Source organism: Molossus molossus, unplaced genomic scaffold (genome assembly GCF_014108415.1).
Source record: "Molossus molossus isolate mMolMol1 unplaced genomic scaffold, mMolMol1.p scaffold_m16_p_13, whole genome shotgun sequence".
Lineage (NCBI taxonomy): Eukaryota > Metazoa > Chordata > Mammalia > Chiroptera > Molossidae > Molossus > Molossus molossus.
The window spans coordinates 49,292,490-49,308,149 of NW_023425348.1; the positions used below are offsets into that span (position 1 = coordinate 49,292,490).

Here is a 15,660-nt window from a genome sequence, read left to right on the forward strand (position 1 = left end):
AAGAGGAAGTTAATTCATGAATGGACTGGAAAAGTTTCAGAATTATCTCTGGAGAGACTGGATATATAATTTTGATTCATGGATAAGAAAAGGAAAGTAGAGTTTATCATGTGTCACTTAAAGTTTGAAATTACCCTGGTGACCCCGAAAGTCAGTTTGCAACACGCTCTACTGGTTAATAGACACTTCTTGAAAACAGAAATGTAAGTGACTAATAAACAAATAATAAGTTTTTAAACTTCATTAATAACAGAAAAATTCAAATTAAAATCACAGTGTCATATCATGGCGTACCTATAAATGTGCTAAATATAAAAATCTCTCAATATGGACAGAGTGCGAAGGGAGATCAATGAAAACTCCCATACTATAGTCATGACTATAAATTGGTATCCTCCACTTTGGAAAACATTTAAAAATGTTCAAGTAAGTTAAAGATAAACATGTCTTGTGACCTGATTATTTCATCCTTAGGAATGCATCCTGATGAAATTCATGATACTGTCTGTGAGGCTTAGTTCTGATATTGAAAACTGCATGCAGATGGCAACATAATGATCAAAAGTCACAATGACTAATACAACAATTTCTATGCCAGTGAGAGTATTGATAAAGATCATTTGTGAGATAACCTCAAAATTGATGACTCCCAAATTGAACTAGAATATTTCCAACCTCCAGGGGATACGAGATATAGACAGGCAAAGTCAATAATGCCTATAAAAATATCGATGGAATTTTTCACAGAACTAGAATAAATGATCCCAAAATTTATATGGAACAACCAAAGACCCTGAAGATCCAAATAAACCTTGAGAAAAAAAGAACAAAATTGAAGACATGTGTTCTAATTTTAAACTATATTACAAAGCTATGATAACCAAAACAGTATAGTACTGGCACAAAAAGACATACATAGATCCGTGGAACATAATAGAGATTCTAGAAATAAACTCATGCTTACATGGTCAATTAATCTACAACAATAGAGGCAAGAATATATGACAAAGAAAAGATGGTCTCTTTAATAAATGGTGTTTGAAAATTAGACACATACATGCAAAAAAACAAAACTAGACCACTTTCCTATACCATATACAATAAAATAAACTTACACTAGATTTAAAAATTAAATGTAAGGACTGATACCATAAAATTCCTAGAAGAAAATATGGACAGTAAACTCTTTAACACCAATTATAGCAATAATTTTTTAGATTTGTCTTCTTGGGCAAAGCAAAAATGAACAAATAGAAGTAAGTCCTTTTTACACAACAAGGGAAACCATCAACAAAACAAAAGGGCAACCTACTAAATGGGAGAAAATGTTTGTAAATTATAAAGCTGTTAAGAAGTTAATAACCAAAATATATAAAGAATTCATACAACTCAATATCAAAAAACAAACAATCCAATTGAAAAATGAGCAGAGGGCCTGGATAGGGATTTCCCCAAAGAAAATATACAGGTGACTAACAGACACATAAAAAGATGCTCAACATCACTAACCATCAGTGAAAAGCAAATCAAAGCTACAATGAAATATCACATCACATCTGTCAGAATGGTTATTATAAAAAAGACCACAAATTACAAGTGTTAGTGAAGATGTGGAAAAAAAAGGGAATCCTTGTGCACTGTTTGCATGATTGTTAACTAGTGCAACCACTAAGAAAAATAGTATGGAGATTCCTCAAAAATTAACAATGAAACAACCATACAACCCAGCAATTCCACTCATGGGTATTTATTCGAAGAAAACAAAAACACAAATTCAAAAAAATATATGCACCTCTATGTTTATTGCAACATTGTTTACAATACCCAAGCCATACAAGCAACCAAATAAGAAAGATGTGACATATATATATATAGCATAAAAAATAATGAAATCTCCCTGGATGGTTTAGCTCAGTGTTTGGAGCATTGGCCCATGGACCAATTAGTCTGGGTTCAATTCCAGTCAAGGGCATGTACCTGAGTTGCAGTTAGTCCTGGCCCTGGTCGGGTTGTGAGGGAGGCAACCAGTCAATGTGGCTCTATCACATCAATGTTTCTCTCTGTCTCTCTCTCTCCCTCCCTCCCACTTTATTTGATAATAAATGGAAAAAATCCTCAGGTGAGAAATTTTAAAAAACTTAAAAAAAAAATGAAATCTTGCCATTTGTGAGAACATGAATGAACCTTGATGGTATTACATTAAGTGAAATAAATCAACAGAAAAAGACAAATACCATATGATTTATAAAAATGAAACAAAATTATACCTATGATGGCTTATTGATTATTTTCTTCCATGAGGTTACGTGATTAAGGGAGCTAACTCTGCCATGGAAAAAATAAGATCTGTATTTGATTTCTTTGACTAATGCTCCTGGATTGCATACCCTACAACATTGTCTGGTTGGTCCCATTACAGTGTGACAGTCCTTGACAACACAGCACTCCACCATAAACAATGGATTCTACATAAAGAGACTATTTGCTAGTGTTTGAGTTGCGTTAAGTCTTTATTTTCAAACCCTTACTTTAATATCCATTACAGAAATAAATGGCCCCTATTCATTTAAAAAAAAAAAATGAAGTTTATATTTAGTCTAGAGACAAATATTTGCTATGTAAATTTATTTCCAATTTGATTATTCACATAAGTGAAGAAACATTGTGTTTTACATCATGTTCTGTAAAGCATTTACTCCACAAAAGCTTAAGAACACTTCCTTTTTGTAAGGAGGATAGAAAGGAAAAATATTTGAAGACTATTTTCAAATCAAGTGTTTCAAGTCAAATATCCTTAAAAAGAAAGATTGTTACCACCCGATCTCGGATCTGCTTGGTTCTCACCCCATAAATGATGGGGTTAAGAGCAGGAGGAATTATCACATATAAATTAGCCAGGAGAATGTGGATATAACGTGGAATATTGTGGCCAAATCGATGAGTCATAAAGGAGAAAAAGGCTGGAATAAAGAAAGCTAAGATAAAGGTGGCAAGAGCATACAGTGGAGTAAAGACAGCCTCTTTAATAAATGGTGTTGGGAAAATTGGACAGCTACATGCAAAAAAATGAAACTCGACCATCAACTTACACCATACACAAAAATAAACTCAAAATGGATAAAAGACTTAAATGTGACCCGTGAATCCATAAAAATTCTAGAAGAAAATGTAGGCAACAAAATTTCGGACATCATACGGAGCAGAATTTTCACTGATACATCACCTAAGGCAACAGAAATAAAGGAGAAAATGAACACATGGGACTACATCAAACTAAAAAGCTTCTGCACAGCAAAAGAAACGATCATCAAAATGGAAAGGCAACCCACTGTATGGGAGAACATCATTGCCAATGATGTATCAGATAAGGGGTTAATTTCCAATATATACAGAGAGCTCACACAACTCCACAAAAGGAAGACAAAGAACCCAATTAAAAAATGGGCAGAGGAGCTGAATAGACACCTCTCCAAACAGGACATACAAATGGCCAAGAGACATATGAAGAAATGCTCAACATCACTAATCATCCGAGAGATGCAAATTAAAACAACAATGAGGTATCACCTCACACCTGTCAGAATGGCCGCCATCAACAAATCATCAAACAACAAGTGTTGGCGAGGGTGTGGAGAAAAGGGAACTCTAATACACTGCTGGTGGGAATGCAGACTGGTGCAGCCGCTATGGAAAACAATATGGTGCTACCTCAAAAAATTAAAAATTGAACTTCCATTTGACCCAGTGATCCCACTGCTGGGAATATACCCTAAGAAGCCTGAAACACCAATCAGGAAGAATATATGTACCCCCATGTTCATAGCAGCACTATTTACAATAGCTAAGATCTGGAAACAGCCCAAGTGTCCACCAGTAGACGAATGGATCAAAAAGCTGTGGTACATATACACAATGGAGTACTATGCAGCGGTAAGAAAGAAAGATCTCTTATCCTTTGAGACGACATGGAGGGACCTGGAAAGTATTATCCTAAGTGAAAGAAGCCAAGCAGAAAAAGACAAATACCACATGATCTCACTTATATACGGAATATAATGAACATAACAGTCTGAGGAATACAGTAGACCCAGACACATGGAAGTAGGGCACAGACTGACATCCCTCAGAAGAGGGGATGGGGGGTGGGGGGGTGGGAAGAGATAAACCACAGAACTTATATGCATGTATGCATGACCAATGGACATGGACAACTAAGCCGGGGACAGGGTGGAGGGGGTGGGGTGGGGGGTGCCAATGGGGTAAAAAGGTAAAATATCTGTAACAAAAAAATAAATAAAAATTCATAGAAAAAAAAAAAAAAAAAAAAGAAAGCTAAGATGACACAGACATGGGAACCACAAGTATTGAGTGCTTTGAGCCTGGCCTCCCAAGATGGGAGTTTGAAGACAGAATGTAGAATCTTCGCATAGGAGATAGCAATCAAAATAACATCCAGAAGTATCATAGAGATAAGAACTAATCCAAATATTATATTGACCTTTATGCTGACACAAGCCAGACGGGCAATGCCCATGTGCTCACAGTAGGTATGAGGGATAGTATTATGTCCACAGAACGAAAGCCTTAAAAGGAGAAATACAAGTGGAAAAACCAAAACAAAATTTTTCAACATTCCTACAACAGCAATAATACAGATAGTTCTGTTTGTGAGGATTGTGTTGTATCGAAGTGGGTGGCAAATGGCAACATAGCGGTCAAAAGCCATGGCTACAAGCATGAATGTTTCAAAGCCTGTAAACAGGTGTACAAAGAACATTTGAGCTAAGCATCCCCCAAAGGCAGTCTCACTAAGACCAAACCAGAAGATGCTCAGCATTTTGGGAACGGTGGCAGTGGAGAGGCCCAGGTCAGTGAGGGCCAGCATGGCCAACAAGTAGAACATGGGCTGGTGAAGGCTGTGCTCAGTCTGGATCACAAAGAGGATGATGACATTTCCCAAGAGGGCAATCAGGTACACTGTACCAAATGGGAAGCCAAGCCAGAGTTGCATATGTTCCAGTCCTGGGATTCCCAACAGCAGGAAGGACGAGGGGTGAATACATGACATATTGGCTGGAGACATACTGGCAAGGGCTTCTGATGTCACATCCACTCATTTGAAGGAATGTTTAGTTGTGTACAAGGCTTCCCACTGCCTCATCAATATTGCTAATACTAAATAAGAAAAAAAAAAAAGATGTAATTTGTATAATTTATCTAAAAATACAGAACAAAGGTCATGTTTTCTCATAGACTTCTCTTCCCCTCATTTACTCTCATTAACAAATATATGACAAATAAAAAGGATTTTTCTAACAAATGAATGGATATTTGGATGTTGCTCAAGATAATCTAAATTAATTTTACTGTGAATGTAGACCAACCCAATTGATATAAGAGTCTATATTAGGCTTTTACTTTTTGATATAGTTAATTATTAATTGGGATAATTAAATTGATATCCCACTGTTAAATGATTATCATCTGTGATCCCTGGCAATAGTGTAGATTTCAAAATCACCCTTTAATTTGTTTAACTAGAACTATGAGTCCAATATATGCCCTTGGGCATTTCCACTTATAACCTGCTACTTAATATGGCCTCTCTTTCTTTCTCAACATGCTTATAAATAACTTTCATTAAAATCTAAGCACAGCCCTGGCCAGTTTGGCTCAGCGGCTAGAGCGTCGGCCTGCGGTCTGGAGAGACCGGGGTTCGGTTCCCGCTAAGGGCACGTACTTTGGTTGCATTTTGTCCCCGACCCTGGTTGGTCGTGCGGGTGGCAGCCACTCGATGTGTCCCTTCACATCGATGTTTCTCTCTCTCTCTCTCTCCCTTCCTCTCTCTCCCTCCCACTCTATCTGTACAAAAAATGGAAAAATATCCTCGGGTGAGGATAAAAAAAAAAAAATCTAAGCACAGCTCAGCCGGTGTGGCTCAGTGGTTGAGTATCAACCCATGCACCAAGAGGTGCACCAAGAGGTTACCAGTTTGATTTATGGTCAGGGCACATGCCCAGGTTGTGAGCCCAATCCCCAGTGGGGGACATGCAGGAGGTGGTCAATCGATATTCTTTCTCATCGATGTTTCTCTCTTTCCTTCTCCCTTTCTCTCTCTAAAATCAATTAATATAATTTTTTTTTTAATCTAAGCGTATATTTTTTTCTCCTTCTTAATTTCTGTTGTTATTTTTTGTTTTTGTCATTGGTAGATGAAGACATTTGCTTTGTTCTTTGAAATAAAGAACTTGCCTTACAAGGCCACTGATTACACAAAATTCAGTGCAACATAATTAATCTTAAATATAAAACCACCACTTTTTGCCCTGATCGGTCTTGCTCAGTGGTTAAAGTGTTGCCCTGTGGTCCGGAGAGACCCGGGTTTGGTTCCCACTAGGAGTGCGTACCTCGGATGCAGTTGGTCCCCAGCCCTGGTTGGTCATGCCAGTGGCAGCCACTCGATGTGACCCTTTTGCATTGATGTTTCTCTCTCTCTCTCTCTTCCTCTTTCTTCCTCCCACTCTACCTGAACAAAAAATGGGAAAGTGTCCTAGGGTGAGGATAAAAAAACCAAACAAAAAAACACCACTTTTTGAGAGGTTGACTCAGGCATAAAGCAGTGATTGAACCTTTCCAGGTACCCATTTATTTCTCCCATTCTTCATAGCAGACAACTTGGCTTTACTTCATTTCTAAATAATCTACATTATTTTCAACTTTGTTTCTAAATTGAAGATCATGGGTGTTGTTGTTGCTGTTGTTATCATTGCTATTAGAAGAAAGAGAACAGTTATAAAAATATAGTGTTCATAAGCATTTAACATTATTTCAATTTCACAAGAAAATATTAGACAAATTATATCACTTACCACTCCCATCAGCCTCATGAGAAAAGCAGATTCTGGTTCTGAATAACTGGATTTCTCTTGTCTGTGTGGGTCATAGGTGCAGGTGAGGATTGTGTCCATCCATCCTCAAAATGAAACTACTCTGACCTCCTGGCATTCCTAGTGCTCTGCCCAAATGTAAGTATTCAGTGATCCTCTGTTTAGCCTTGTATTCAGTTTCTTGAGCTACATTGTTCTCATAATCAGTAGCCCTAGATTTCTTCCCAATTTACTTTTCCTCATTCTCTACTACCTGTTGAATATTTTACAAACATAATTGGTCTAAATACACATTTCTAAAGAAGAGGGAACCAAAAGTGAGTAAGTTCTTAAAAATACTACATAAAAAATAGCCCATTGAGCCCAGCTGGTGTGGTTCAGTGGTTGACCCATGCACCAGGAGGTCACTAGTCTGGTTCCCGATCAGGGCACATGCCCAGGTTGTGGGCCAGGTCTCTAGTGGGGAGCATGCAGGAAGCAGCCAATTGATGTTCTCTCTCATCAATGTTTCTGTCTCTCTCTCCCTCTTCCTTCCTCTCTCTAAAAAATATTTTTTAAAAAGAATAGCCCATTGAAGATGATAAAATAATATTAATAATGGGAGGCATGACCTTTTCCTAGAAGCAAGGGAAGTTGAGACATTGCATCATATACAACAATACACTTGGGATTTTAGACAATCAAAGTAGACTTTAAGAATGCAAGAGGTATGACTCCATGAGAGAAAAGTAAAAAAGATAAAATCTCTAAAAATGGAAATACACCTGCTGAAAGCATCCCCAAAGCAGATGTGAAGAAAAGAAGAGAGGAACCAGCATCCTCCTGCTATTAATTCTCAGACTTCCACTGAGCTTGGTGTACTGGCTGCTAATAGTCTCTCCCAGAGCCCTCTCATTCTTCTACATCGCTCTCTGTATGGGTATTTAACCAATGCCTGGGTTCCCACTCAATTGTAAGCTTCATGCATAGTTATAGAGGGGGCCAGGAAGTGGTTTTGTTCATCATTATTTCTCTAGCACCACAGCTGCCACTCAAAGTGCTAATGAAAGACTGAATGAGTAGATAATTATTAATTTTAACTCCTGGTCAAAAGCCCTCCTGTTAGAAGAATGATGGGCACACAATGCAATATACTGATGTTATAACATAAAATTGTACACTTAAAACCTTAAACTTGTAATAAATGTGGGAGACTTCCATGTAGGAGAGAAACAAACTAGGACAGAAAGTAGAAAAAAAGAATTGCTTCAAAATCTATCTAGATCTTTATCCCTACTTAGAATGAACAACAAAAGCTCAAGAACAACAGCATTAGAACCAGAAACATGTCCCGCCAGGTGTTCTGCAGTGCTGAGTAAAAGACACCTCTCCTTGAGATAAAATTATTCCCCTGCACAACACTGAGCAGGTCTAGTTCAGAAGCAGCTGCCGTATGCTAGAAATGTTTCAACTCAAATTAGACCCATCCCCATTCACAACTGTATGAATCAAGCAGCTAGTTAGTAAATTGACAATAATAAAAAAAGAAAATAAATTTTCAAAAAAGTAGAGTCATCTTTCTAACCCATGCCAAATAGATAGAAGGTGGATAGCTAAATAAATAATTACATGATCATGACCTAGGAGAGAGAAAGAGGATTGTCTTATTTTTTCCCAATGTAGACAGACCCTAGTATCAGAAAAAAATAGTAAAAGACAGACTGAAAGAGTCAGTAAGTAACAATTTCCTTCAATAGCAATTTTTACAGGAAAGAAAAAGTGATATCAACTTTTAAAAACTCATTATTTTTATATTGCTGTGTGTTTCTATCTACAGCTTATATATTTATTGCTAAAATTGCTTGATAATATGGGAAACTGAAGTGAAAGAGAATATGTACATAAACATGTCCTGATGTATGTCATATATGCGTAAATCAGAATGGAAAAAACTGTGCTTTTAAAAATCTATGTACTATTTGAAATCTGAAGGTATTAAATTATTGAAGCTCTCCACCATTAGTGACAATGAAATAGAAACAGAAAATTATTGATTTAAAAAAATGTTGAGAATAAAGTTTTTTTATATTAAATATATAAAAACATTCTGAAATAACCAGCAGCATAATACAGTTCAATAGGATTAAACTAAAAGAGAGAATTATTCTGTTGTTGTTGCTGTTGTTGGGCTATAGATTTTCTTTTCTTTTCTTCTTTTTAATTTATTTTTGTTACAGATGTATCTCCTTTTCTTTCCCTGTTGACACCCCCCACCCATCCCCAGCTTTGTTGTCCATATCCATCAGTTATGCGCACATGCATATAAGTTCTGTGGTTTATCTGCCCCCTGCCCTCTTCTGAGAGTTGTCAGTCTGTACCCTACTTCCACGTCTCTGGGTCTACCCTCTTCCTCAGACTGTTATGTCCATTATATTCTACAAATAAGTGATATCATGTGATATTTGTCTTTCTCTTCTTGGCTTGTTTCGCTTAGGATAATACTCTCCAGGTCCCTCCAGAGAAGATGTGGTGAGGGCAGTGATGAGGAAGGGAGAGAGCAAGAGAGGAGAGAAAAGGAAATGAGAGAAGAGAGGAGAGGAGGGGAGGGGAGGAGGGAGAGGGCAGGGGAGGCAGAAGGAAGAGAGGGAGAGAAAAGAAAGATAAATTCAACAATATGTCAACAAAACAAGTTGCTTGTTTGACTTTAGTTTTTACTATTTTTTTCCTTATCATTAAAAGAGTCATACTTGTGAAAAGAAATGATAAAATACTAAAATACGTAACATTACTTGAATGTTCACCAATTAGAAATAAACATGCAAATTATTTTTATTTATCTCATTCAAATTAATATTTATATAATACGTAAAGTGAACAAGAGGATTAAATCAATAAATCCAAGTCCAAGTCTATATTTTCAAATACATTTGGGAGCTAAGCCTGTAGACAACTCACCAGGCTCAGGTATGGCCAGTTCTACACTTCTGACTAATCACTGCTCCAAGCATGTCTCAGCATCATTACTGTAGTTCAAAGAGAAAAGTTTACACTGGAATTGAAAATCCTTTCCCTGACGAGGAGTAGCTGCTCTTCTGGGGCTCCATGGGATAAGAGTCTGGAAGAAAGTGAGTTCACAAGTTCTCACCACAGGTTTATGGGCATAAAAAAGCACATGGGCAAAGGAATCCTTTGGGACTTTCAAGTTGCTCCCCTTAGGCTCTCAACTCGCAATCATTTCTCATTTTCTAACAATCCACAATTGCTCTCTTGTCATCAGTCCCACAAGAATAATGTCTGAGCCTACCTGGAATTCCCCCGCCTTGTCACCAGGGTTGTTACATTCTCTAATGATCATGCCACTTTGTTTCTAGCAAATATCATTTACTTGATCTAGAAATCACATTAGCCATTGAGCACTTATTTAGTTAAGATTAAGTATTGCTCAGATATGTTTCAATTCTGTAGATCTTTCCCCCACCCCGAAGCTCATATTCTAGGTGTAAAAATAATACTAACCACTAATATACAAATATGCAAATAACTAAGTTTTAAGTTGTATGGTGCTAACTATAGAGCTACAGAAATGCAGATAACCAGTAAACCCTCCAGGTCTTCTAACTCCTTCTCCTTTAGAAAGGAGTTGAAAGGTGGCACAATAGAAACTGCAAAGTAAAATAGGAACATATTATTTGAAGACACTACAGAAAGCTTGGATTCTATATGGGATAAATGTAGAATCATGTGAGAATGGCTTTCTTTTGAGAAAGAAAAAAGCAGCTCTAACATTGATAGCTGGCCTGGCACCAACATCTTGACCATGATGGTGCCCACTTAACACATCCATTTTCACAAAATATGAACATCAGACAAGATCATTTTGTGTTCATGATGATGTAGTGAAATAAAAACAAGACCCTTCCATAATTATGTCTGAGCAAAGAGAAAAACAAAAATACTGCCCCCCCCCCAAAAAAAAAGTTTCCTCCTAGCAAATATGAGTGGCTGGCTACTTCATCACACATAGCTTTAGCCCCTACTCCATTCTTCTCTCTTTTTATATATAAATATTATGAAGATACCCAATGTATGAATTAGCCTTATTTTATTTTATTTTTTTATCCTCGCCCAAGGGCATTTTTGCTTCATCTTTCAGATAGAGAGGGAGGGAGAGAGGGAGGAAGAGAGAGAGAGAAACATCGACGTGAGAGAGACACATCCAGTGGTTGCCACCCACACAACCCCAAATGGGGCCAGGGACAAACTGCAACCAAGGTAGGTGCCCTTAGCAGGAACTGAACCCAGGACTCTCAAGTCCACAGGCGGACACTCTAACTGCTGAGCCAAACCGGCCAGGGCAAATTAGCTTTTTTAAAAACCAGTTGCTTCTGAAAAACATCCCAAAACAAGTCCAAATTCACCATAAAACTCAAACACTCTCACTGAGTCCTTTGACATTTCATCACTGCATGTGGTGTACTAAGTAACAAACCCTACTTCTTTTACTACAGATATATTCCTGGTGGTTGTTGGCTAGAGGGCACTGAAATTTCCTGTGTATGAGAGTATCAGTGGGCCACATGCTCATCAGTAATTGGCATCCTCAGCATTGTATCTAAATCATTCTAATAGCTTATAGTGCTGCCTCATTGCGTCTTTAGTTTGCATTTCCCCTGAAGTCATGATGCTGAGCCATTTTTTTATGTTTATTTGTCATATGTATAATTTTCTTTGGTGAAGTGCCGGTTCAAATCATTGCCCGTTTTTAAAATTGGGTTGTTTTCTTATTATTGTGTTTGAGAATTCGTTATGTATTCGGGATACAAGTCTTTATCACATATGTGTTTTGCAAATATTTTCTCCTTGTCTGTGATTTGTCTTTTTCTTCCCTAAATAATGTATTTTGAAGAACAGAAATTCTTATTTTTCTAAGAAAATTTGGCTTATCTTCTTTTTTCCTTTAAGAATAGTGCCTTTGGTATTATAGCTAAGAAGACTCAGCGTTAGCCAAAGTCACAAAGATTTTCTTCTATGTGGTCTTCTAAAAGTTTTGTACATTTAGGTGTTACCTTTAAAATTTCTGTTAATTGTTTCTTGAGATATATTTTAATATACTTTATATTAAAGTGTAACAGACTTCTAGGAAAATGCATACAACACTGAGTTTAGGTTAATACATGTTCATTAAGTACCAACATCAAACATAAAAAATAAAAAAACAGTGTATTGCTAGTAATTCAGAAGCCACTTTATATCAGCACCCAGTTACTGCTACCTGCAAAAAATAACCACAATCCTAACTTTTAGCACCATATATAATGGTTACCTGCAAAAAAGCAAAGAATTAGCAGCTGACCTAAAACCATTTTTTCTTTCCTCCCCGAGTGACACACAAAAAGTAATAATACTAGTTAATTCCTCTTGTAAATATACTAATAAATAGACGATCCGATAAGGATAAATCATTAGCATTTGCTTATGTGAATCTGATTTGACAATTCAGCTCTTGTGTTACCACTTCTTTTTTTTACCTTAAAATAGATGAGAGGGTTATACACACACACACACACACACACACACACACACACACGTGTAATGTAATATTTTTCTATCTGGCTCATTCATTGTTTATACTTATAATTTGTTCATTCTCATTGCTACCCAGTATTTTACAGTTTAAATATATCACTTTATAAATTATATTAATGTACATTTGAGTTGTATTGATTATTGCATATAGTGCTTCTGTGATCATTGAATTATCTGCAGATGGCTTTATGCCATGCTTCTGTTGAGTATATTCCTAGGAGCAGAATTTTGGGTCATAGAATATGCACATGATTAGTTTTCTGAGATACTACCATTCTGTGTATGGTGTTCCTTTTTCTTATTGAATTAAAGGAGTTCTCTAAATATTCGGTAATACAAGTCAATTGGCTGTTAATAGTAGATTTGATTAAATATGATGAATACACAATACGATACACAGATGATATATTATAGAACTGTACACTTGAAACATATATAATTTTTTGTCCTCCCCTGAGGGTATGTTTATTGATTTTATTTTATTTTTAAATTATTTTTTATCAACTTAATTTTGTTACAGATGTTTCTTTTTTTCCCCCCATTGACAGCCTCTTCTCCACCCCCCCGCCCCATCCCCAGCTTTGTTGTCTATGTCCATTGGTCATACATACATGCATATAAGTTCTGTGGTTTATTTATCTCTTCCTTCCCTCCCAACCCCCTCTTCTGAGGCTTGTCAGTCTGTACCCTACTTCTTTGTCTCTGGGGTTTATTGATTTTAGAGAGAGAAAGGGGACCGGGGGGAGAGAGAGAGAGAGAGAGAAACAAACATGGATGTGAGAGAGAAACATGGATAGGTTGCCTCCCATACACACACTGACCGAGCATTAAACCTTAAACCTAGATATGTGCCCTGACTGGGAATCAAACCAGCAACCTTTTGTTGTATAAGACAATGCTTCAATCAACTGAGCCACCTGACTAAAGCAAAACCTATATAATTTTATTAACCAATGTCACCCTAATAAATTCAATAGTTTACTTTTTAAAAAAATGTTCCTAATTTTAATATACATTTACTAATCAATATATTTTCAATAATGTTAGCATGTATATGTACTTGTGTCTTATTTTAGAATGTTTCTTTATTGAAAGGTTATAAAGGTATTCTCTTTTTTCCAGAAATGTTATTGTTTTCCCTTTCAATTGCATTCATTTGTTGTTATTTTAAATATTTTAATTGAATTTACCAGGGTGACATTGGTTAATAAAATTATATAGGTTTAAGGTGTACAATTTTATAATATATCATTTGTATATTGTGTGTTCACCACCCCAAGTCAAGTCTCCATCCATCACCATTTATACCCCCCTTACCTTCTTATTAAACCTCCCCCACCTCCCTTTTCCTCTGATAATCATATTTTCTGTCTATGAGTTTTGTGGGGTTTTTGCTTAATCCCTTCACCTTTTTCACCCAGCTGCCCCAACCACCCATCTCCTCTGACAGCTGTCAGTCTGTTCTCTGTATCTATGAGTCTTTCTCTATTTTGTTTGTTAGTTTGTTTTGCTAGTTAGATTCCACATAAGTGAGATTATATAGTACTTGTCTTTCTCTGACTGGCTTATTTCATTTTACATTTACAATGTATTTGGGAAGGATTTTCTGTATGATGTAAGATAAACATCAAGATTCATTCCTTTTTCATGAGGCTCTCCAATTGAGTCAGCACCTTTTATTGAGATATCTTTTGTCACCATACTGCAATGTTATCTCTGCCATAATTCAGGTAAACATACACCTGTGGGTCTGTTTCTGGGTTCTGTATTTAGTTTCACTGGACTGCTGTTGCTATTTTTTGTTTTGTTTTTTAATATTTGCACCAAAATCACACTCTCCCAATTACTATAATATATGTAGGTCTTTGTAATAGCTTTGGAATAGGTCTTGTTTTCTGGCAGTGTAAGTATTCCAACTTTGTTCTTCAGGAAAACCTCAGCTATTCTTGGATATATCTGTACACATTCTGTCCGTGTGTATGCTATCATTCAAGATCGTCTAGGTTATGCTGAACTAACACTGACCCCCATCCAAAATGTCAGTGTATTAAAAAAAACCAAAGGTTTAATCCTTGCTTATATTACATAACTAATACAGGTTATGGTGGTGAGGAAGGACTCTATTGTAGTCATTCAGGGATCTATTCTGAAGGCACCAGAATTCTATGACATGGAATTTTTGTTGTTATTAATCCTCATCTAGGATACTTTTTTCCATTGATATTATTTTAGAGACAGTACAAGGGAGGAAAGGAGGGAGTGAGAAGGAGAGAGAGAGAGAAAGATTGATGTGGGAGAGACACGTCAATCTGTTGCTTCCTACATACACCCCATCTGTGGCCGGGGCTGGAACCTGCAACCCAGGTATGTGCCCTTGACCAGGAATCGAACTGGAATTTGGTGTAACTCTAACCACTGAACAACACTGGCCAGGGTGACATGGAATCTTAACAAAAGCCTTAGGGTGCATAAGAGCATGGGAAAGAAAATGGAGAAACATATCATGACTCAAATGTTTCCTCTGAGAACTGACACTGGTCAGATTACTTCTACAAATATTTTATTTGTCATAGCAAGTCCCATGGCCAGTCTATCTACAAGAGGCTGGACACATAGTTCCCCAATGTTCCTGGAAAAAAAGAGAAAACTGGAAATGTCAGTAAGCGCAAGTAGTGTACAACTTAAGTTTGCCAAAGAAATATTTTTAATTTTCATCCTTTGATTATTAAATATTTTTAATGATTTTTTTTAGAGAGAGAGAGGAAGACAGAGAGATAGAAACATTGATGTGAAAGAGAAACATCGATCGGCTGCTTCCTGCACGCTCCCTACTGGGGATCTAGCCCAAAACTAGACATGTGTACTGATGGGGAATCGAAGTAGGGCCTCTCAGTCCCTAGGACAATGCCCCATCCACTGAACCACACTGGCTTGGCTCATCCTTCAATAATTAAAACACTTATTTGCAAGTTGTATTTTCTTCCTTAAAAGTCTTCAGGATATTTTTTTTCTGATTGTGATTATTTTATCCGAGTCTCAAGTTGCTATAGATAATGTTATTAACTTTCATATTTACTTATATCTGAATTATATTATTTTTGTGAATGTACCAATAGTTAACCTCTTTTGTTGCTATTTTAATGACTAAAGCTTTCTTACCTTATCCAGAGTCAGGAGTCTTTGAATGTACAGGCTAGCTTGACTTAAT

General features: G+C 36.7%; 1 protein-coding gene across 1 annotated transcript; it reads right to left on the reverse strand.

Annotated features, from left to right (window-relative positions):
- Positions 1-2,784: 2,784 nt before the first annotated feature.
- On the reverse strand, positions 2,785-5,083 carry LOC118628328 (olfactory receptor 52E8-like). Its single transcript, XM_036259204.1, has 2 exons — positions 4,342-5,083; positions 2,785-2,984 (listed from the first exon to the last, which is right to left on the reverse strand). The coding sequence occupies exons 1-2, from the start codon at positions 5,081-5,083 to the stop codon at positions 2,785-2,787; spliced, it is 942 nt and encodes a 313-aa protein (XP_036115097.1).
- Between the last annotated feature and the right edge of the window lie 10,577 nt (positions 5,084-15,660).

Coding starts and splice junctions, on each gene's coding strand:
- LOC118628328 (XM_036259204.1), bottom strand. CDS start 5,083: ATGTCTCCAGCCAATATGTCATGTATTCACCCCTCGTCCTTCCTGCTG. Junction 2,985..4,341: donor TTGTGGTTCCCATGTCTGTG/TCATCTTAGCTT, acceptor CTCTTGCCACCT/TTATCTTAGCTTTCTTTATT.